Below are 23,911 nucleotides of genomic sequence, written 5' to 3'. Positions count from 1 at the left end.
CTGCCTCTGTAAAATTAGAATTCAACTTGTAGCTCTTAAGTCTTCACAGTGAACTCCAAAGACATGCCTGATCATTCCCATAAGCCAGTCAGAGACCTTAAGCACCTCCTCAAAAGCAAAAAGGTAAGTAAGGCTTTTGCTTTCATCACATCAAGACTGACGCACCTTAAGGCAGATGTGCTGTGCCTGCCTCCTCGTTTGATTCTCTCGGGGAGTTGTTATTGCCAAAAACTCTTTCATGGGTTCTCCTATTATAATTCTCTATACTCAAGCTAAATGGTTTTATAATCTACATAAGGGTAGCCTATCACCACCCACTATCTGGGAGTCTGTAAACAGGTTCTTTCCATCCTAAGGGGCACACCACTGGCAATTGGTTTTGTTCTGGTTTTGCTTATGCTAATTGACAAACTTACGTGTTTCAGAACTCAACGACTTTTGGAAATAACTGACCATGCAGGGAACACAGCCATTGGGGGTGACAGAGACTACTCCAGCTCATAAAGCAAATTCATTAAATGAGTTAGGTGGAGACTTCCAACCCAGGACAGGCAAGGCCTGAGCCATGCCCCTAATAAGCAGGATATGATGATTCTATGCCCTTCAACATCCCTCAAGATTAAGGGACTGGAGTTTCTGATGGGAGAATGATGTAGGCAGGCAGTTAGGATAAAATCAATTAGGTTTGTGAGCTGGAAGACCACGACCCCTCTGTGATCTCACACCCCTACCTGAACACCCACCTGCCAATCAGACTACATAATCACTCCCCTTTGGGAGTGAATAAAAGTCCTGAAACACAGTGGGCCCCTCCCTTGTTGCCCCACATCTTCAGGACATGTGGCCTAATGGCCTGCTCTCTGCCTTCACTTTGCTGCTGTGTCCAGCAACTTGTGGTGCTTATTAACCATACGTTTGCTCCCTGTAGCTCCTGGCCTGCTCTCTGCTTTGTATGGACCCAACTTAGCTTCTAGACCTCTCTTTCTCCCCTAAATAAAGCCCTCACTTTTCTGCACATTTCTCTCACTGAATAAAATCCCTAAAAATTAAAAAAGTCTATAAGCAACAAAAACATGATTACAATCTTCCCTGGCCAGCATTGTGGCATAACAGATATGGGCCCTGGTTCCAGTCCTGGGCTGCTCCACTTTCAACCCAGCTCCCTGCTAATGCACCTGGGAAAGCAGCAGAAAATGGCCCAAGCACTTGGGCCCTTGCACTCACATGAGAGATCCAGATGGAACTCCTGGTCTCTGGCTTCAGCCTGGCATAGCCCTGGCCATTGCAGCCATTTGCCATCAGCAAATGGAAGACCTCTCTCTCTCTCTGTCTCTGTCTCTGCTTCTCTCTCTCTGTAACTCTGGGTTTTAAAGAAAGAAAGAAATCATTTTTCAGAAAAGAATTGTCCTATCACTGTAGTTTGAAGAGCCATGCTCTACGACGCAAGATAACTCAAGATAACAGTTAAATGCACGCACACCCAGACAACAGGTACTGATGTAAAAATTCGCCTTCCAAGGTTCTGTGCTCAGCCACACGTGTGGCAGCCCTGTCCTGTGTGATTACACAGATGGGGAATGTGAGCACTGGAATGAGCCAGTCTGGAGAGAGGGGCCCCGGGGCCTGGCTGCAGCTGGATTTGGTGCACAGCTCTTTCCTTCTGCAGAATTCTGCTTCCTCTTTGATAAAAGGGGATGATAAGATTCTCTCTCTTGCTCCTTCTCAGTGTGACATTCCACAATGCCGTGGGTTCACGATCACGCACCGCGTGGCCCAACACAAAAGCCTTGGTTATCAAAAACTCAACGTGCGTTACCCACCCAGGTAGAAAAGTGGAATACACAAACAACGTAGGAGTTTCAACAACGAAGTTGAAATAAGGAGGTACTTCTATCTCACGTTTGATTTTCCTCCGGATGAAGTCTGTGCCCCCTGAGCATTCAAAAGCGTGCTTTGCTTTGAATGTTTTTAAATAGCTTTCAACCAGTTCCGGAGACTTTCCTTGAGAGCATGTGTAATTTCCATGCGGCTTAAACAAATGAAGAAAAATACAAACATATTGTTAATGAGTTTACTTAGCTAATGCTCACAGGGCTCTATTGTGGGTAATGTCATCATAAACTATCTCCAATATTTATGAAGATCCGGTGCTAAAGAATTTCTCATTGCTTCGAGTATCTGCAAGGATGGAAATCTTAGATAGGCAACGAGATTTGTAAACAATTTCCTTGGCCTGTGGTGATTTTTTGTAATCACATTGAGTTTCAAATGTACCAAAGTGAAATAAATTGGGTTAGAATGGATCCATTTAGGAACTTTATTTTATTTGAACTGCAGACTCATTATGAAGTCAGAACATTGCTTGTTTGATCTGTTGCTACTTCTAAAACCAGACGAAAGGGCAGGCACTTGGCATGGTGGTTAAGCTGCTACTTAGGGTGCCTGTATCCCATATTGAAGCACCTGGGTGTGAATCCTGGCTCTCCTCCTGATTCCAGCCTCCTGGTAATGCATACTTAGCGGGCAGTAGGTGATGGCTCAAGTAGTCAGGTCCCTGCCACCCACACTGGAGACCTGGATTGTTCTCCTGGCTCCTGGCTTTGGTCTAGTGCAGCCCTGGATGTTACGGACATTTAGAGAGTGAACCAAGAGATGAGATTCTCTCTCTCTCTCTCTCTCTCATCCTCATTCTGACTTTTAAACAAAATGCCATTTTTTTCACCAGACTCCCCAGCCTAGGCCAAGTATCCTAATCTTATTACATCAAGAGGAAAGGGACGCACACAAGGTTGGAGAACAGGCCCTGAGCTCAGTTACACCCTTATAACGGCGAAGTCCATGGAGAGCAGCCATGCCCTCCTGCCCAGCCTCCTCTCTCCATCCTGCCTGGGCACCCTGAAGCTCTTTCAGGCCCTCAGACACACCCGCTTTCTCTCTGCAGACTCCTGTGTTTGCTGTTTTGTCATTCCAGGGCTGCCCACCCTTCCTCTCTCCCTCCCGAGCCTCCGCTGGCTGTGTCCTTGCCCTGCTGCAGCTCTGCACCCCCAAACTGACACTCCCTGAACCTCACATGGATCACTTGTTGGAAAAGAATGTTGAGGGCAAGGAGTATGCCTGCTTCTCTTCTACCTTCTCTGAACTTCTGGCAAGCGACCAATGTGGTAGACCCTCGATAGGTGTTTGTTGAATGAGTTAATGAAAAGGCGAACCAGTAAGAGATGGATCGAGAGACTCATTTTGTCTTTGTTTCCATGTTCACTCAAGCCTTGTGCATCTGGCCCTGCACCATCATGGGGAGAAGCAATTTCCAGTCTTTAATGCCAACCACGCAGGGCAAATGCCCAGAGTGAGTTCAGATGCCATTTATTCAGCTAATGAAGATAGAATATTGTTTGTGCATAATGACCACGGAAGTAGAGTACAAGGCAGGGTAAAAAATCAAATCAAGTCAAAAGAAATGAAATGGGCTCCAATGGCCTTGCAAATAGGACTCAATTTGTAAGAAAATCAATGAGACAGAAATCATTGCTGGTGGAAATAATAGAGGCGTATTCATGATGTGCAGCCTTACAGACTCCCCTGTGACACCCCAGAGACTTAGTCTACTTTGTGCTATGCCACAGGCAGCACCGGCCAGCCGTGTGCCCATCCCTGACCCCGCTGTGCCAGTCTTGGTGCCCCTGACAATTCACGGTGCCACTCAGAAGCTGGCCTTGAGGGCCGGCTCCAGATACTCTTGCTCTGAACGAAACCTTATACGCAAAGTCTCATCCAGATGTGTAGCCACCCTCCCTGTGTGGCTGCAAGACCAAAATCCTGAATGCTAGCTAAAGTTGAATTTTGGATAAACAAATTTTTTTAGTATATGTCCTAACTATTATATACTCATATCAAAATTTTGTTTCCCTGAATTCAAACTGAACTGGGCTCCCTGAGTTTTGTTATTGTTGTTGTTTTTGTCTTTTTTCTTTTTTGCTAAATAGGGCAACCCTGGCTCCTAGGGAGCTCTGGGGAGCTCCGTGTCCCCATATTGACTTCCATCCTTGGGACTCTCAATGGCTGGGTCTTCTGCCTATGTTCCCCCTCACTTCCTGCCCATCTGGAGCCATCTGTCTCTCCACCCGTGTCCCCAGTGACTGCTTGGCCTCCATATCAAAGCCACCTGCCCTGGGCCTCCAGGAATGCCAAAGAATTATTGGTCTTTTGACTTTTTAGAATCTGTTCCATAATCAATTTCTTTCCTTCATAATTTCTTCTTTGTTCTCTTGCTACCTTTATAAAATCCTACTTTTAAAGAAAAGGATGCTTCTAAAAATACATTCTTGTCATAGCTCATATTGTAGATCAGTGTGGTCACATATTCTGGCTATTGTTCACATATTTGTGAGCTCAGTGCATATACCTATGCTGGGACATGCCTCTGGAAAGTGCATTTGACATTGATTTCTGTTATCTGTGTGGTGTGTGTCTGTGTGTGTGTGCGTGTGTGTGTGACTATACATGTCTGCCTGTGCATGTATGGTCAGGGACTGATCCTTTCTCATTACTTCTGAGCCTCTTATCAAGTCAGTGGATGTTAAACTGGAAACTGGAAGGCAAGGCCAAACCACACAGAGGCATTTCACAAGCTCTGGGCCCAGGCGGCAACCTCTGTTTTCAATAGCATCACATGGCCACTTGCGAAGGGAACCTCCTTAGAAAATTCCAGTGAACCTTTTGCTTCCCAGACAACTGAAGGCCAGACACAACTATATGGTGTTTGGGCTGTAAGTGTGGAGGGAGCTAAGGCTGCCTTAACAAGTTCCTCAGGGGAAGTTTTCTGTCTGAGTTGTGTTGCCGAGGCAAGAATCCTCTAAATTGGTGCACAAAATCAAAGATTCACTTCCAACAATTTCTCTTTCATTTCTTAGCACCATTGGATTTGCGAACCTAAAGCTGAGCTCACTCTCTCCCTTCCAGTTCTGGTGATCATCTGCAGGGTGGAGATCAGTCCCCGCAGGTGGCTTCACAGCTGCCCTTGTGTGGGCCCCACGGCTTCTGCTCTTCCCGCCGCGACTTGCTTCCATATCTCTCCTGGCTCCATGAAAGCTACCAGGGGGAGCCTAAACAAACCCAAACCCACACGCACATCTCATGCTCCTGCTGTTCCCACACCGCAAGCCCTTCACTGCTCCAGCCAGCTGACTCCCATTCCTGTGCAAAAAGCCTTCCCCATTGCCACCTCTTCTGGAAGTCTCTACCCATCCCCAGAGCAATCCTATAGGATTTCTTCTCCCAACCCCCTCCCCGTTTGGCCACAACACCTGCCACACTACCTACCTCTTAGTTTCCCAGGGACATTCCCTTGCCTCCAGTTGGACGTCGGTTCTTGGGTTCTTCCAATGTAGGGTCAACAGCCCATCCTTCCTCCTTTCCTCCCAAAACTCCCTGGGGCTTTGCAGATGGCCACCTGGTAGTGAATGTTTGTTGAATGAACCCTGTTGAATCTTCACTCACTCAGCCCTGAAGGGAAAAGGCAGTTCCCACCAGGATAGGCCACCAGAAACGTTGCCACATTGCAATAGGAAGAAAGCCAGGCGGAGAGGTTACTCCAGCCATCTCTGCCCCCGGGCAAGCTCAGCAAAGCCCCACAAGAAGACAGAGCCTCGCTTTGCCTAATAAGGCAGGAGAGAGGGCCCAGGTGAATCTCTAACACCCCTTGGCAGCAAACTCTCCCTACAGTCCGTGTTCAAGCCTGCGTGGGGTCATTATTGTTACAGCAGCACTTGCGCAGCTGGTTTTTATTATTATGGGATTAACTGGGATTGCTGTGCGTGCCCCCGGAGGCTTTTTAAAGCAACTATTTTAAAAATTGAAAGCACCGTCGGATAGGAGAGCTAATAAAATGTGCTTGGTAGGTGCATCCCATTTAGCAAAATTTCATAGCCGCAGCCCCCAGGCCTGGTAAGAAGGAAAGCCTTTCGCAGACTTGAGCTTTCAGAGAAAACCCAGCTGCGGTTTTATACTCCAAGTTTGTTTGGAATCGTCCTGCCATTGTGCAAAGGCGAAAAGAAGAAAGACCAGCTCTCCCATTTTTTCAAACCTGGTTATGGAACCAGGTATCTTGTAAAATGGCTTTTCTTCAGCACTAACTCCCAAGCAAGGGATGTTTTGCTGAAACGTGAGCCTTGGCGGCAGGATCCGAGACTCCACATCATTCATTTCAACGATTGCCCAACTCAAGGTGATGGACACGTAATTAAAGAGGCTGGGATCACAGGACCACACAATGGGGAAGTCAGGTGATCTCACGCTGTTCTCCCGAGAAGGCAGCACCTGTTCCATTCCCACCCTGTGTCCACCTTCCCCGGGGATCCTGGCTCTGTCTAATCCCATGCATCAGCCACGGTGTTCAAGCTAGAAGCTAGCCACACGCGGCTTTGAATCCCACTCAGTAACCTTCCTGGCTGCCTGATCCTGGGTGGGTTACTCAGCTCTTGAGCCACAGTGTCCTCAGCTGTAAGGTGGGGGTGACATAACCATCTCCCCAGCTCATATATAAAGCACCGAGTGTGGTAGGTGCCTGTGAGTGACACCTGCTGCGATGCCTAGCCCTGCATTGCAAGTCTGCACGTGGCTGCTCTCGTCCCCTGCGAAAGACAAAGGGCGTCAGTACCGTGTTGGGAAGTGGACCGTTGGCGATTCTGGGGGGGAAATGAAGGAGGAGATGACTTTCAGGCCACGCCCACGGCCCCCCACCCCATCCCCCCTGCTGCTCTGAGAAGGCAGCAGTGCCCTCCCTACTGGAAAACCACGGGAGAGGGCTCCCGCCCGCACTCCTCCGGGCTGTTCTGCGGTTGGCCCAGGGAGGTCGCAGCGGGACTCTTCACCTCTTCCGCAGCTGGGCCCATGCCCTCCACCGGGCGGGTCCTTCCTGCTGCGGCACTGGCTCAGCAGGAAAGACGCCGCGGCAGCCACAAGGAGATCGGGTGGGGCCCCAGACACGGTGACCCTGTGCTACCCTTACCGATTGGTAACAGTGCAAAGCCGCCATTGGCTTCCCATCTGTCAGGGACCCTTCCCCTCCTGCTCTCCCTAGGTCTCTACCAGGCTGTTCCTCTGTGCTCACAGGGGGTCCCTGGTTTCCCCGGGAACAGTCTAGAATGCTCTCTACCACAAGGACTTCCCATGTGCACTTCCCTCTGCCTGGGATACTCCCTGTCCCCAAGTCCACGTAGCTTGCAGGCCTTTGGGACTTTAATTCTAATACCTCCCGCTGACCACACGGTTTTAAATTGTCGTTTACCACCCCCTTCCTTGCTGCTTTCTCACTATGGCGTGTCTCACCCTCTCTGCCTCAAGACATGCTCTGGAAGCTAATATCCTAACCATAGGATCCCTCTGGTTTTCAGTACTCACATGCCAAAGAACCTGCCCGTCTCTCAAAGCAATATTGTCTTCAGTTTGACGTTAACATAGGAAAAAACGCATTCTGTGTCCCTTGAGCTCAATGTGACATCCGTAATAAAGCAGTGTACAGCAGAATCTCGCGTTACTCTCCAAAAACAGCCATGGGATGCCAGCTGTCAGAGGCCAGTGTAGACGTTGGGAGAAGTGTGCCACGTGTCGGGGAGGGACTGCCCCCCCATGGTGTTTTCCCACCCCTGCACTCTCAATCTTCTGTGCTGAGTGACAGTTCATTTCAGGAAGTCACTTTATGTTTTTTACCCTAAAAATAAAAGTCTACTGCACATTTTATCTGTAGTTTTACCTAAAAATGTTTAAGTGATTGCTATGTGGCTTATTTCTTTGCCGGGAGTCACTTTAACGGTAAAATGTATGACATGGCATGTAAACTGGATATGTTACTGCACACAGAGGAACTGTGTGTTAATAATGTTATTAAGGGATTAATGACCAAGACAACTAATGACGTAAGCAGTCATAGTTATATCCAAACAGTCCCCAGTCTACGATGCTTCAACTTACAATTTTTCGAGTTTTTGAGAATTGGAAGCAATAAGCATGCAGAAGCCGCACTTCGGGAATTTGCATTTTCCTGGGCTAGCATTATGCAGCGCAACCCTTTCTCACTGTGCTGGCAATTTCAACCAACTAGTGTGCTGTGTGGCCAACCTAGGAGAGCCAATAGGTTAGGCATATTAACTGCAATTTAAATTAAAATATTTTTGGGCCCAGTGCTGTGGCGTAGCAGGTAAAGCTGCTGCCTGCAGTGCCAGCATCCCATGTGGGCACCAGTTCAAGTCCCAGCTGCTCCACTTCTGATCCAGCTCTCTGCCCTGGCCTGGGAAAGCAGTAGAAAATGGCCTAAGTCATTGGGCCCCTGCACCCAAGGAGGGAGACCTGGAAGAAGCTCCTGGCTCCTGGCTTTGGATTGGTAAAACTCCAGCTGTTGCGGCCATCTGGGGAGTGAACCAGTGGATGGAAGACCTCTCGCTCTCTCTTTCTGCCTCTGCTTCTCTGTAACTTTGCCTTTCAAATAAGTAAATAAATATTTTTTAAAAATTATAACATTTTCAATTTACAATGTTTACTGGGATGTGATTCCATCATTAGTTGGGGGAGTATCTGTATTCCAGAAGTATTATCTATGTTTGGGTTACGTGTTAGGAAGTTGGCTGTAGGATTTTGTGGGCTTATAACACACCATCATGTTCCCATGTAACATAGTGGGAAATGGACTTTTGTGTTGCATTTTGCACAGACTGTCCAGTTTTCAGGAACGTATCACCATCAGAGGGCGATGCCTGCATTATCCTTATATATTTTGCTTGTTGTCTGTCTGTCCTATTGAGATACAAGATCCACATGAGGAGGGCCCTCGGCATGCTGTTTTCCGAGGCTTCCCCGCACATCGTGGGAGCTCAGTGAGTACCAGCTGAAGGACGGAATCTGCTCCAACACTCACTCCTTGAGCGTCATCAGGTGATTCCTAGTAAGGACCTCCTGTGACCTTTTTTTTTTTTTTTTTTTTGACAGGCAGAGTTAGACAGTGAGAGAGAGAGAGACACAGACAGAGAGAAAGGTCTTCCTTCTGTTGGTTCACCCCCCAAATGGCTGCTACGGCTGGTGAGCTGTGCCAATCCGAAGCCAGGAGCCAGGTGCTTCCCCCTGGTCTCCCATGTAGGTGCAGGGCCCGAGCACTTGCGCCATCTCCACTACCCTCCCGGGCCCCAGCAGAGAGCTGGACTGGAAGAGGAGCAACCGGGACAGAACCAGCGCCCCAACCGGGACTAGAACCTGAGATGCCGGCGCCACAGGTGGAGGATTAGCCTAGTGAGCTGCGGCACCGGCCCTCCTGCAACCTCTGAGTGCAGCACTGGCCCCTCTTCTGGGCTCACATCCCCAACAGAGGCCCATGTTGCTTCCAGTGAAAGACTGGAACATTGCGCAGCTCTGGGCAGCTGGGGGGGAGATCCCCAAGGACCATAGGTTGTACCTACTCTAAGTAGACTTGCCACTGCAGCCCTGAAGCTTCCAGAGACTACATGAACTAGAGAGGGCATGCTGCTAACCTGAACCAAACATACTGCCAGGACACCACATCTCCAGGGAAGCCGCTTCCCCTTCCGGGGCCTCCTCACTGTCAGCCTGCCCTTGACAGAGGGTGGGCCTGGCCAGCTTTGCACCTGCTCTTCAGCAGTGAGCCAGTGATTGGCAGGTTCTGTCTGTGCTAAATGGTCACTGTCTCCATAGGCTGCTTCTTCATCCAAGAATAACATGCTGAACTGGATTGCTTTTGCGATCTCTTAAGGAGAACCTCTACGCCAACAAATGAAAGGAAGTAACTCAAGCCTGGCTGGTCAACAGCAATTGCAATACAGATTCACAAAAGGTTTCTCCTGCAACAGCAGAACCGTGGACCGGGATCACCCTCCACTTTTTCTTGGGTGGGCTGCCCTTCCTACTCTGTTTTCACCCCTGCACCTTCTTCCTCACTGTCAAGAAGGTGGAGAAAGCCTCCTCCCTCTGACTCATGTTCAGGGTCATGAATTCTCTCTGGGGAGTTCCCGAGCAAAGCCAAGAGGTGATAGGTCAGACCAGCATGACCCAGTGGTTTAGCTGTGGCTGGCTCAATCTCTGTCCAGGAGGAGGGAAGTGATAGAAGGTCAAGTTCAGGGTTGTAAAGAAACAAGCTTGAAAATCATCTAACAAGACCAACATGCTACTTTGCTCAAGGGCGGATTTTTCATTGCACTACATAATTGTACAGAAATGCAATTTATAAATATGATGAATGTCCTAACAAGGAGGTGATTGGCCTGCTGTGAGGGTTTCATTTTTCTTCTACATTTGTAATCGGACATGGAGGTGCTCATTTTCTGGACTGTCATGTGCATTGTCATAATTAAGTGGAAGACAGAGACACAGGCTGACTCCATGGACCAATGGCTGTGACCCTGTCTGCTGGGAGTGGAGACGTACCGTAGCACATCTCCCAGGGCCTGAGCTGGGAAAAAGTTATTGCTGGCAGGGATGGGGGATGTCTTCGTCGGGGGTCTCTGGAGTGATGGAGAGAGCGAGGATAATCTAGGCTGACCAGGAGCCTAGAGGGGAGGCCAGGGGAAGGCCGCATCTGGGGACAGACACCAGCAGTATCAGTGCTAAAGCTGTGCAGGGAGCACCAGTGCAAGAGGTTCCAAAGACAGGGCTCGGCCACCTCTGAACGTTCAGCTGGACGATCGGACTCGGTGACAGGGGCAAGCGCCAACCCTGACCAGGTGATCAAGAGTGACACTCGGTAGCCAAAGCGAGTCACCCAGGGAGGGAGCAAAGAGGAGCCACAGGAGCGTGCGGCTCGGAAAGCCATTTGATGTCCAAAGACTTCTGTCCCCAGGCAAAATTAGAAGTAATCAGCTGGATCAGGAAGTAGAGTGATGGGTGATTACAATCCGTGCGGCGCCGTGGGCTGGGCCGACGTTAACTCTCCTTCTCAGTGACCTCTTAGGCTCTTGAAGCATCCATTTCTTCTGTAAACCAGGAGTAATAAGAGGCACTCACCTGGCGGTTTGGCATGAGGATCCGAAATGAAGATGCAGGGGAATGAGTACGCTCTCTGCACGTGACCTCTGCCAGGTCGACAGAAACTGAGTGTGGCTCCCGACGCTGAGTGTGGAGTCTGCCCCAAGTCGGGGACTGGGAGGGGGCCACCCGGGTGCTCTTGATGCCTTTTTGATGCTGTGGGTGGGAACGGTTCACAAACAACCTTGAGAGGGCTCCACATGGCAGAATTAATTGGGTCACCATGTGTACATCCCTTGCCCTTGGTGTGATGCCTGCAATGCCAGGGTCCCATGGGTCCCTGTGGGCCTCAGGCACCTTCCCTATTTATCTCCTAGCCTGAAGTCTCAGGAATGCCGACCACAAGGCTATGGATTTGCGTGGTGGGTTACTCACTCCACTAACACAACTGAGGTTGGAGACGGTCAGCTCAGCAGTTGGTGGCACAAGGCAGTTCAGAGAATTCTGAATTTCAAACACCGGCCATTCGAGGCTGTGGGGAAAGTGGAATCGGGGGAGAGATGGGGAAGGTGGCTTTTGACATGTACTGAGTCAGGAAGACCCTTCACAGCACGGGGTGGGCGCGGCTCCATGTTCTAATGCACCTGCACAGGTGTCTGGTCTCAGGCCCCAGCACCTCCCAGGAATAGGCCTACAGTAACAGAACATGCCACCCCCTTTTTTTTTTAATTTTTCACAGGCAGAGTGGACAGTGAAAGAGAGAGACAGAGAGAAAGGTCTTCCTTTGCCGTTGGTTCACCCTCCAATGGCCGCCGCGGTAGGCGCGCTGCAGCCCGCGCACCGCGCCAATCCGATGGCAGGAGCCAGGTGCCTATCCTGGTCTCCCATGGGTTGCAGGGCCCAAGGACCTGGGCCATCCTCCAGTGCACTCCCTGGCCACAGCAGAGAGCTGGCCTGGAAGAGGGGCAACCGGGACAGAATCCGGCGCCCCAACCGGGACTAGAACCCGGTGTGCCGGCGCCGCAAGGCGGAGGATTAGCCTGTTAAGTCATGGTGCCGGCTCATGAACATGCCACCCTTGACCAACCCAAGAGCCAGGAAGCCTCCCCTCATTTGCTGCTCTCATAGCCACCTACATCTTACTAGCAGGCTGGCAATGATAAAGCCCTCTCACTCCAGCACCAGCTATCCAGCTTAAAATCCAATCACGGTGCCACTCAACAACATGAAAGGGCACATATACCAACAGCCAGTGCTTAGCAAACACTCATTGTAGCCCAGGAAAATGCTTTCCCAAATCGTTGCATTTAATTCTCAAAATAGCTTTAACGGCTAATACTCTCTGTCCTATACTGATTAGGAAACTGAGGCAAGGGAGGGTAAATAAACTGCCTAAACGTTCCCATGGGCCTGAGATGAAAATCCAGCTCTGGCCGGGGCCAGCGGACTCCCTTTCCAGCACACCCACCTGGGTCTCGGACATAAAAGACGTCAGGAAAGCCAGATGCTTTCCTCGTTTGGTGGAGAAGGGGCTCATGACAGCGCAGGCGGCAGGTGCGTCAAAACATCAGGGAGTAACTGCAAAGGCAGGTGCCACTGTCAAAGATGGACTCTCCGGCTTTACGGCTTCCCAGACCTCACCTGCCTGCTCCCAACTGGGAGTGGCGGCCTGACAGAGGAAGTGTCCAGAAATGGTTCCTACCGGGGCTGCCAGATGCTTCCAAGCGACGATTACACCCAGAGTCAACAAGAACTCACCGGCCAGCCCCCTCCCGCATGGACCAACTGCATTCGGTAAGGTGACGTCACAAAGGCTGCAGGGTCGGCGTCTTACAAATCAAGTGTTCCTGAGCCCAAGGTCAATGGCTTCTTTAACTATAAATGATTTATGTGTGAGGCAGATAGCACAGAGAGAGGGAGAGAGCTGCCATCCTTTGATTCACTCCCCTCATGCCCATAGCAACCATTGTTAGGCCAGAGCCAAATCCAGGAGCCAGGAAGTCAGCCCCTGTCTCCTCTGTGGGTGGCAGGAAGCCAATAGCTTGAGCTTTACTGCTGTCTCCCAGGGCCTGTGCCAGCAGGAACTTGGAGTCAGGAACCAGAGGTGATATTGGACCCAGGCCCTCTGAAGTGGATAGTCATCTTAACCAGCGTCTTAACCATTAGGCCAAATACCCACCCTGGGGCATTCTAATTTTTTGAAAAGCAATTATCAGACATACAAGTAATCATTTTGTTTATGGTTGGAAAGTAAGTTACAAAGTAACCATCCAAATATATGCCAGAGAGATTTTCTTCTCCTTTACACCCCCCTGAGCATGACCCCTGATTAAAGACTATGACGGCTCCCATGCCTGTGTCTGCTGATCGCTTGGAGACATTCCACTGGTGGGTTTTAGGAACAACCAAGTTCAATCCTCAATTCGATAATAGGCTGTGTTTCCGAACGTTCATATGTGAATAGTGTGCTTGGGCTACGGGAGACATTTCTTCAAACACACAACGCTGATTAGACACCGGGTTATTCCTCAGAGGCCGTAAGCACAGACAACTCTACTGCAGCATATCTAAAGAATCTATGCTAAAGCTTTTATAGGCTGTGGCACAGCTGTCGAGTTTGGATTTTGCTGTGTTTATTGAGGTGTTGTGATTTTTTTTTTTTTTTGGTTGAGGGTTACCTAATATAGGTGACAACTTTGTGACAGACAGTTCATCTGATGTGTTCTGCAGCACAGATTGAAACAGAGAGATTAGACAAGAGACATTGCAAAAATCTAGTTGAGTGCAACAGGCCTGAAGTAATTGCAACCACAATAAACAAAAGTTCATTTACATTTATTCATTCAATCCATTGGAGCATTTACTATGTGCCTTGGAGATTTAATTCATTCAACAAATATTTTATTGAGCATTTCCTATGTGAGGAGACTGGGCTAGGCTCCAGAGACACAGCAATCCCTATCCTTACGAAACGTGGCCATCTAGGGAAGAACATAGATAGCAACACTGATCATTGCCAGTGCAATGTATGTAAGAAAGAACAAGGGTACAGTGCCCTGGGATGGCACAGCAGGAGAATGAGAGGGGTGGGTGGCTAGGAAAAGCCTCGCCAAGGAATGAGAATTAGGGACCGAGATTAGAGGACTGTGTTAACAGCAGTCAGATTAAAAAGGAGGGAGAAATATTCCAGGCAGAAGGAACAGTGTGTCCAACAGTCGGGAAGGGAGAGAAGGCAAGCGAGTGTAACGCGATTGAAGGGGTACACTCAGGACATGCTAGCATCAGGTGCTGGGTCGCGAAGGACTTTGTAACCCACAGAAGGGAGTTCAGCCTTAAGACTTGGGGCTACCACAGTTCTACACAGGGCAGTCACACGATCAGAGAGGTGTGCTCGTTCAAGTTCAGTTGCTCAGTACAGCTTGGAGAAGGGGCGGCAGAGGAGCAAGATGGGAGGCAAAAATCCTAGTCCGTGGGAATACACAGGAGCCTGAACTAGATGGTAGGGCTGAAGCGAAGGCAGTGGACTCTGAGGATATGGAGGTTGACCTGACCGTCCATGGCTTGGTCCTGAGCGAGATGTGGCAGGTAAGAGAGAAAGAGAAACAAAAGATGACTCCTGGCATCTGCAGGAGCAAGTGGGGAGAGAACAGAGTCAATAAATGAGGGGGAAAGCAGGAGGGGAAGGGCGGACTGGGACAGGCTGAGCCCATCACCTCCTGGATTATCAAGCAGGGACATGGGGGAGGGAAGAGAGAGCTGAGTCTGGATCTTGGGTATTTGAGTCCACGGCGAGGACCAGGAGATTACCAGCATGGAGCTAAACACTGGGGTCCACAGGAGGATGGATGGGGTGCGCGGGTCTGCATTTAGAGCAAGAATAGGCCACAGAGACAAACCATGGGATGTTCTGTTGGAGCTGACTCACTCCAGGCGGGAGGGAGGAGGAAGAGCTAACAGAGTGCACTGGGCCACAGCATGAATGGCAATGTCGTTGGCAGAGAGAAGAAAGAGAGGAGCCAGAGCCCCAACGCCAGCAAGTCTGTGAGTGGTCACTGTGTGGTGCTGGTGATTTCAACCTTGAACTGTTTAAGACAGATGACAGATAGAATCTTCTCATATCCAGTAAACACCTGCCACGTGTTAGTCACTTTCCATGACCCTGGAGAGTTAAAAAAAAAAAAAACAAAGAGAAGATAGTTATTCTCCCCAAGGAAACCCAGTCTGGAGTAGGAAGGCAGACGTGGACAGAGAGGGAGCTACAGAATTTGGTGGCTGACAGACCCACGGACCGGGAACATCGCTGCTGTCATTGGAAGAGTGGCCCCTCTGTTTCCTAGGAGGGGATTCTATTTCAGCTCTGGGATTTTGTTTGAGTGCCGCCATCACCAAGTATCACAAGCTAGGAGACTTAACACAACAGAAATTTGGGCTCTCACCATTGTGGAAGCTAGAAGTCCAAGATCAAGGTGTTGGCAATGCCGTGCTCTTTGTCATTGTCTCTTCCTAGCAGTCCTTGGCTTTCCTTGGTCTGTGGCAGCATAACCAAGCCCCACCTCATCTTCACACAGCCATTTTCCTTTGCATGTCTCTGCATCTAAATCTCCCTCTCCTTGCCCTTAGGAAGACTTGGCTCACTAGATTTAAGCATCAGTCCAGTGCAACCTCACCTACAAAGACTTTATTTCCAAATAAGGTCCCAGTCACGGGCATCAGAGGTTGAGATCTGAACACAACGTGCCTAGGGATGTATTGCAACCCACCAGAGAACCCATCGCTTCCCAGCACTAAGCTTGGTGTACCTGATATCCAAGAGGTGCCCAAAATAGGTTTGTCTAATTGCATCTGTAGCTTGTCACATCTGGAAAAGGAGGGATGAGGGTCTTTGCTAAAAGGATTTAACATCTGTGTCTGAGCCGCAGCCCTGAGGTCAGTTCTGGGACAGGGCTTCTCAGCTCGTGACCAACAGTGTCTCTTTGCTAATCCCTCTCAATTAGCAAGTGGATCATACAGTATCGTGTACGTGGTGACAGAGTCTATTGAAACCTTTCTCCATCTAAAGGAAAAAAGTAAATTACTTTGCCAGGAGGGATTCTAAAATAGAGTTAGGCTTTTGATCATATCCGAGTATGTCCTGAAGCCTTAATATGGATGACTGTTCCCCAGCAAATTAAGAATTCTCCAAGAGTTAGTGCAAGTTCTATGGGGAGAAATTCAGCAACACCAGCCAAATCTTAAAATACATCTATCATTTGACCCAGTAATTCTAGTTATAGGAATTTATGCTATAGATAATATTCTCATACATGGGAAACAGCATAGTATGAGGATTTTCTTTTTAATCATGCCATCTTTCATCTACAGAAGACTAGTTAAATAAATAATGGCACCTCCAGACAATGAAAACAGCATTACATTATTTAGGATTGATTCTGCTGCATGTTACAGAAATACGACTATTCTGGCCTTCACTGATAAGGAGTCGCTTTCTCCAGGCAATGCAAAATCCAGAGGCACGAAGTCCAGAGAAGAGAGGATGCTACTGCCCAGTCCCCTTCCACGCCTGCTGTCCTAATGATCACAACCTGGCTGCTATGCTTAGGCACCCTCGATGTATTCCAGGGAGGGAGGGAAGGAAGGAGGGAGAGAGGGAGGGAGGGAGGGGGAGAGAGAGGGAGGGAAGGAAGGAAGGAGGGATAGAAAACCTGTCCCATTTTACCTGGAAAACAACAACTTTCCCAGCAGCTCCACCCAATACACTCATGTTTCCAGCTAAGTGACCACAAGCAGACACCTGGCAAACCAGCACAGAGCGAAGCTGCAAACTGCAGTCGCCCAGTGGACGAGAGACTGGATGGTTTGGAAGGAGGAATGGCAAATGTTACCAGAAAGAACAAAGGTCAGGCCACTTGCTGCTTGAAAACCAGTCCTCCAGAGCCAAGCGCTGATGCAGGGAGATGGGGCTCATCTAGAAGTCAGCCGCTTGAAGGGGGCGCAGGCTTTCAGCACAAACACCTGCCCAGATGCTCAAGCTCACAGGATTTTTTTTTAAAGAGGGAGAATGGAGTAGGGAGGTGTTTATGGAGAAAACAGGCTTGGTTGGCTGTGGGCCAATTCCTTCCATCAGTTCTGATAATCATCCTAAATTGGCCAGATGGTGGTCCTTTCCACTCTGGGCTTGTGCTATTCACAGCTGGTGCTCGTAAATTCTTTCCACAGCCGAGGTCCTGCAGTTCTAGCCTACTTCCCTGAGGTCAGTCCCTGGACTTCTTAAGCAAGCCTTTATCTTGGAAGCAGAAGTCTGATAAGTCAAAAGGTAGCAGTTAGCTTTTGCTAAGTGGCAAATGGAGTCACTTTAGTTCTGGCTGCCCAACTCACAGGCATTAAGAATGAGGCAGCTCTGTGCATGGCTATGGGTCCACAACCAACATATATGGTCAGGCAGCAAGTAACCAACCAAGCAGGTGCAGAGCAGAATGTATGGCATGCTGTCACTTGCACACGATGCTAAGTGTATATGCACATCTGTGTCCTTGCAAATGCCCAGAATTGCGCTAGAAGGAAGTGCACATTACGGTAACCTTGTTTGCCTCCAGGAAGGAGCACTGGCAGGCTAGACACAGAGGAGGGAGGGAGATTCGCTTTTTGCGTTTTGCTCTTCTGTGATTTTGAATGTTCAAGCACATGTGTGCATTCGCTATGCAAATTCTAGTAATTCTTGAAAGATAGGAAGAATCCCCCAAGAGTAACAGAGTTTTCCTCTGGACCATTAGTATGATTTTCTTGTTCTGAATGAGGGCGTTCAGGACACGCTACACCCCAAATATGGCCCCTTGGCATTTGAGAATACTGAAGGGACGGGGAGGCCACTCTCACTTCCCCACTCTCCTCCCCTGCAGCGGATCCGAAACCCGGGACGGTCACTCCCTGCTCTGCTTCCATCCTTCCCACCTGCGGCAGGATGTAAGACCCCCGTGGGAGAGGGGCCTGCCTGTCCGGGGGAAGAAGCATGAGTCAGGGTCACAGAGAAGAATCCAGACACGTGGGCTTCGCTCAGTTCCCCCCACTTTATAGTCTTTAGAGCATCCTTATTTGTCCAATCACACTGCTCCATGACTAACCACTTCCCACTTAAACCCAGCATAAAAAATGCACCAGCCCATCTGATCTGGGGAGGAGCTTCATCTTTGAAGTCTCTCATGTCACATACAATTTTTTTTTTTTTGACAGATAGAGTTAGACAGTGAGAAAGAGACAGAGAGAAAGGTCCTCCTTCCGTTGGTTCACCCCCCAAATGGCTGCTATGGCCAGCGCTGCGCTGATTGGACGCTAGGAGCCAGGTGCTTCTCCTGGTCTCCCATGCAGGTGCAGGCACCCAAGCACTTGGGCCATCCTCCACTGCCTTCCCGGGCCACAGCAGAGAGCTGGACTGGAAGAGGATCAACCGGGACTGGAACCCGGCACCCATATGGGATACCGGCACCGCAGGCAGAGGATTAACCAAGTGAGCCACGGTGCCGGCCCCATCACATACAATTTAAAGAAATGTGTTTGCTTTTCTCTTGCTAATCTGCACTTTGTTATAGGGGTCTCAGCCATGAACCTGAGGATTAATAGAAACAACAAGATTTTTCTTTCCTCCATGACCAAGAGTCAACACATCCAACTAGATACTTTTTAAATAACTGCCAGAGTCCTGAACCTGTCCGTTGGGAAAATATGGAAAAAATGCAGCATTCTTTGGTCAACTCAGGCAATCAAGTTAAGAGGCTGCAAAAAATCATAAAGGCATGACAAAGAGGCCAGGGGTCTGAGGGGTCTTCAGAACCAAGCTGAAACATGAAAACATCCAAGAGAGCCGAAGAAATGCACACTGCTTTCAAAGAAATGGAAGATCGGCCAATCAGTGAAGGGATTTGTCCTCGCGCAGGCTGGAGGTTGGAGGTCGGCATCAGAAGAATTAAGCGATTCTGGTGGTTCACAGTCCCGGTGAGAGCTCAGGGCATCAGCCAGGGGCTTCACATCCTGTCTCTTGGCCAAAAATCTCTGAAATGTCTAACCTCCCCGTCCTGGGTTGAAAGCCTGAATTTGATAGAGACAACTGTCCCCTTCGGAGGTAAGAAAGGTTCACTTGCCAGCACCACGGCTCACTTGGCTAATCCTCTGCCTGAGGCACTGGCAGCCCAGGTTCTAGTCCTGGTTGGGGCGCTGGGTTCTAGTCCCGGTGGCTCCTCTTCCAGTCCAGTTCTCTGCTTTGGCCCAGGAGTGCAGCGGAGGATGGCCCAAGTGCTTGGACCCTGCACCCGCATGGGAGACCAGGAGGAAGCACCTGGCTCCTGGCTTCGGATCAGCACAGCGCACCGGCCGTAGTGGCCACTTAGGGGGTAAATCAACGGAAAAGGAAGACAGACCTTTCTCTCTGTCTTTCTCTCTCACTGTCTAACTCTTCCTGTAAAAAAAAAAAAAAAAAAGGTTCATTTACAGAGGACCAAAATTAAATACTGAGATAATAAAGGACACCAGGCCTCTTTCTTTATGTAAATACAGAAATAATCTAAACACACTTGGCATTTATGCTATTAGTCATGTTTAAAAGAAGTTGGTCTTGTTGTTGTTGTTAACTAATTAAACTTGAGAGAGAGAGAGAGAGAGTGCACTCTCATCTGTGTTCAATCACTCCCAAAATAACTGGCAGCTGGGTACTCAATTAAGGTCTTTTGTGCGGCCAACAGGGACTCAACCACTCAGCCACCACTTGCTGCCTCCCCGGCTGCCCATTAGCAGGGAGGTGGAGTCAGGAGCTGAGCTGATGCCCGCCCCAGAAGTGGGTATATCTGAGAGCCACGTATAGCCTAGTCTTAAAAAAAAAAGATTTTTTAAAATTTATTTGAAAGGCAAATTTACAGAGAGAGAGTGAGAGAGAGAGAGAGAGAGAGAGACAGAAAGAGAGATATTTTACATCCACTGGATCATTCCTGGCTGAAGCTAAGAGCCCAGAGCTTCTTCTGGGTCTTCCTACATGGGTACAGGGACCCAAGCACTTGGGCCATCTTCCATCACTTTCCCGAGCCATCAGCAGGGAGCTGGATCGGAAGTGGAGCAGCCAGGACTTGAACCTGCGCCCATATAGAATGTCGGCACTGCAGGTGCAGGCTCATCCCACTACACCACAATTCCAGCCTCTACACTAGTCTTAAAATTCCAATTTTATACAAACAAATGATGGTCTACATGCAAGTTTTCAAGCTGAAAGGTATAAGAGAAAGAAGTGAATAAACAACATTGAAATATCTAAGAGAATATGAGTTTCACATTTATTAGTTTGACTTACATTTACAAAAATGACTTAAGTTTTTGGGAAGGCTCTGTTAATCTTCTCAGAGTACTAAGAAGATAAAATAGAATTATTTATAAGTTAATTAAATATGCAGGGGAGGAAAGACACCTTTTCCTTCGACTCATTTTAGGTTCATTGTCTGGGCCTTTAGTAAAAAATTATCTTCTTCTCTTCACCTTCCTGGGTTCTTTGGCTGAGCCACAAGTTAAATTGAATAAGACAGTTGAACAGGAGAAAAACCGTATTTGATTGCATATGTATGCACAGAAGTCCCAGAAAACCTAAGACTCAAAGAAGGGTCAGCCATGGAAGTTTCTAGAGCACCCTGAACTATAGAAAGGATAGGAGTTGGGGACTTATGCGAATGGGAAGGTGACCATGCAGGTTCTGGGAGGAATTGTGTGTGCTGAACAACGGGTGTCCCCCTGTGCAGACAGGAGTCCTCCTGGGTAAGGACAGTGGCCTGGAGCAAGCCCCTTTCCCCACATTTTCACCAATGTAGATTTCCCTTACAGATGCATATTTCTTTGAGGAAAGGACAGCTTTTCAGAGCCACTCCTGTGTCTGCAGTTTCTCAGAATAACCAACTCAAAATATGCCAACCAAATATATTTGGGGGGTGGCATATTTTGGTCTGCTATGGGGGTATTTTGGGGTAGTGTGTCCTGGAGCCCAACAGTAACAAAAGACAGATGTGTGTAGAGCAGCAAAGATTGCCTTTCCTCACCCGCTGTTAGGTTCCTGGCTGAGATCTCTGTGCCCGGAGACAGTAAGAAGGGGGAGACGGATCAGTTTGTGTACATTTTGTGTGTTATGGGAGACTTCATGAAGAAGGTCGAAGAAGCAGTGCAACCTGGGGGCTTTTGTGTCAGGTTTGCTGAAACCTGGAAAGTCAGGGAGAAATATGATGGGAGCAGGGGGCGCGAGCTAAGAGTCGTAAATGGGGATCACTGTGCAAGGCCTGCTTGCTCTGGTTCCTCTCGGATCAAATAAAAAAATCTGGAGGAAAGCCTTAACAACAGACTCAGTCCTACACTTGATCTTAGCCAAAAGGCCGAGAAGCAGTAACAACAGACTCGGTGAGGCAGAAGAAAGAATATCTGAGTTAGAAGACAAACCTCCGGAAATTTTACAGTCAGACCAAAAAAAAGAAGGATAAATTAGAAACAGTTTTATGGGAGTTATTATTTATAGAGATGTATGGGATACTCTCAAGTGTCCTAACCTATGGGTCTTAGGAAATCCTGAAGGTGTAGGAAGAGAGAATGGATTAGAAGGCCTTTTTAGTGAAATCATCACAGAAAACTTCCCTAATTTGGAGAAAGAAAGGGACACCCAACTACAGGAAGCACATACAACTCCTAACAAACATGACCAGAAAAGATCTTCAAACTTTCCATAGTAGTCAAACTTTCCACAATAAAACATAAAGAAAAGATTCTAAAATGTGCATGAGAGAAACACCAGATTACTTTCAAAGGATCTCCAATTACACTCACAGCAGACTTCTCATCAGAAACCTTACAAGCCAGGAGAGAATGGTGAAATACATTCCAAGCCTTAAGAGAAAAAAAAAAAAAAAAAAAAAAAAAAAAAAAAAAAAAACTATCAACCCAGGATACTGTATCCTGCAAAGCTCTTAATTATGAATGAAGGTGAAATAAAGACCTTCCATAACAAACGTAAATTGAAAGAATTTGTCACCACTCATCCAGCCTTACAAAAGATGCTTGAGGATGTGCTACACACAGAAACACAAAAACATCGTCATCACTAGGAAAGAAGGTGAAGGCAGGAAATCTCCCAGTAAAAGTACAAAGGAAATCCAAAGTAAGCAATAGAAATATTCATGAAAAAACAGCAGGGCCAAGTCATTACTTAGCAACATTCACCTTGAATATAAATGGCCTCAACTCTCTGGTTAAAAGACACAGACTGGCTGAATGGATTAAAAACAAACCCATCTCTTTACTGCCTGCAAGAAAGACATCGCACCAACAAAGATTCATGCAGACTGAGAGTGAAAGGATGGAAAAAGATGGTCCATGCTAACAGACCAAAAAAGAGCTGGTGTAGCCATCCTAATTTCAGACAAAATAGACTTTAACACAAGAACTGTTAAAAGAGATAAAGAAGGGCACTATGTAATGATTAAGGGATCAATTCAACAGGAAGATGTGACTGTAATAAATGTATATACACCTAATTACAGGTCATCTGGCTATTTAAAAGAAATGTTAATTGATCTAAAGGGAGATACAGACTCTCATACAAGAGTAATGGAGGATTTCAATACCCCAGTCTCAGCAATGGACAGATCAACCGGACAGAAAATCAGCAGGAAACAACAGAGTTAATCAACACTATAGACCAAATGGATCTAACAGATAACTACAGAACTCTTCATCCTCCAGTTGCAGACTACACATTCTTCTCAGCAGTGCATGGAACTTTCTGTAGGAGGGACCACAGGCCAGGCTGTACAGCAAGTCTCAGCAAATTCAAAAAAAATCGAAATCATATCATACCACATATGTTCTTTGACCACAATGAAATGAAACTGGCAATCAGCAGCTCAGGAGTCCCTAGAACACATGCAAACACATGGAGACTGAACAACACGCTCCTGAATGAACAGTGGGTCATAGAAGAAATAAAAAAATCATTGAGGAGCAGTTTTTTTTTTTTTTTTTTTTTTTTGGCTCTGAAAAGAGCCTTTAGGTTGACTGCTGTAGACACGCGCCCTAGGCCCGCTCGCCGCAGATACGGCGGGCCAGCTGGATGTCCTTGGGCATGATGGTGACGCGCTTGGCGTGGATGGCGCACAGGTTCGTGTCCTCGAACAGGCCCACCAGGTAGGCCTCGCTCGCCTCCTGCAGCGCCATGACAGCCGAGCTCTGGAAGCGCAGGTCCGTCTTGAAGTCCTGTGCGATCTCGCGCACCAGCCGCTGGAACGGCAGCTTGCGGATCAGCAGCTCGGTGGACTTCTGGTAGCGCCGGATCTCGCGCAGCGCCACGGTGCCCGGCTGGTAGCCGTGCGGCTTCTTGACGCCGCCCGTGGCCGGCGCGCTCTTGCGGGCCGCCTTGGTGGCCAGCTGCTTGCGCGGTGCCTTGCCGCCTGTCGACTTGAGCGCCGTCTGCTTCGTGCGGGCCATGGCGCCGTTCCAAGGAGCAGTTTTTTACACACTACTTGTTGAACTCTTTACTTAGTATAGAGTTTATCTTCTATGTGTAAAGTTAATTGAAAATGATCTGAGTAAAAAAATAAGAAAGGGAATAGGAGAGGGAGGAGAAAGAAGGGTAGGAGTGTGGGTGCAGTGGGAAGAATCATTATGTTCCTACTTATGAAATGCATGAAGTTTGTGTACCTTAAATAAAAGAGTAAATACTCATGACAGCAGTTACCTTCACCTTAAAGTACTCATGAGAGCAGGCACCGTAGTTTAGAGTAGCATGTCCTGCACTCTGCCAAGAGATTATAACTAATTAAATTCTGAAGGCTCTTTGATGGTAATTTTAAAAATATGTTAATTTTTCAAACAGGAGAATCACAAGATTTGTAACTTAAAATTCGAAGTCCAAGGAGAGAGGTGTTTTTTTTTTTTTAATATAACT

At 48.2% G+C, this 23,911-nt stretch overlaps 1 protein-coding gene across 1 annotated transcript; it reads right to left on the bottom strand.

Annotated features, from left to right (window-relative positions):
• Nucleotides 1-23,040: 23,040 nt before the first annotated feature.
• LOC133762378 (histone H3-like) lies at nt 23,041-23,451 on the bottom strand. The gene has a single exon (XM_062195378.1). The coding sequence runs from the start codon at nt 23,449-23,451 to the stop codon at nt 23,041-23,043; it is 411 nt and encodes a 136-aa protein (XP_062051362.1).
• Nucleotides 23,452-23,911: the final 460 nt, after the last annotated feature.

This window comes from Lepus europaeus, chromosome 6 (genome assembly GCF_033115175.1).
Source record: "Lepus europaeus isolate LE1 chromosome 6, mLepTim1.pri, whole genome shotgun sequence".
NCBI lineage: Eukaryota > Metazoa > Chordata > Mammalia > Lagomorpha > Leporidae > Lepus > Lepus europaeus.
This window is presented reverse-complemented; position numbering and strand designations above follow the sequence as displayed.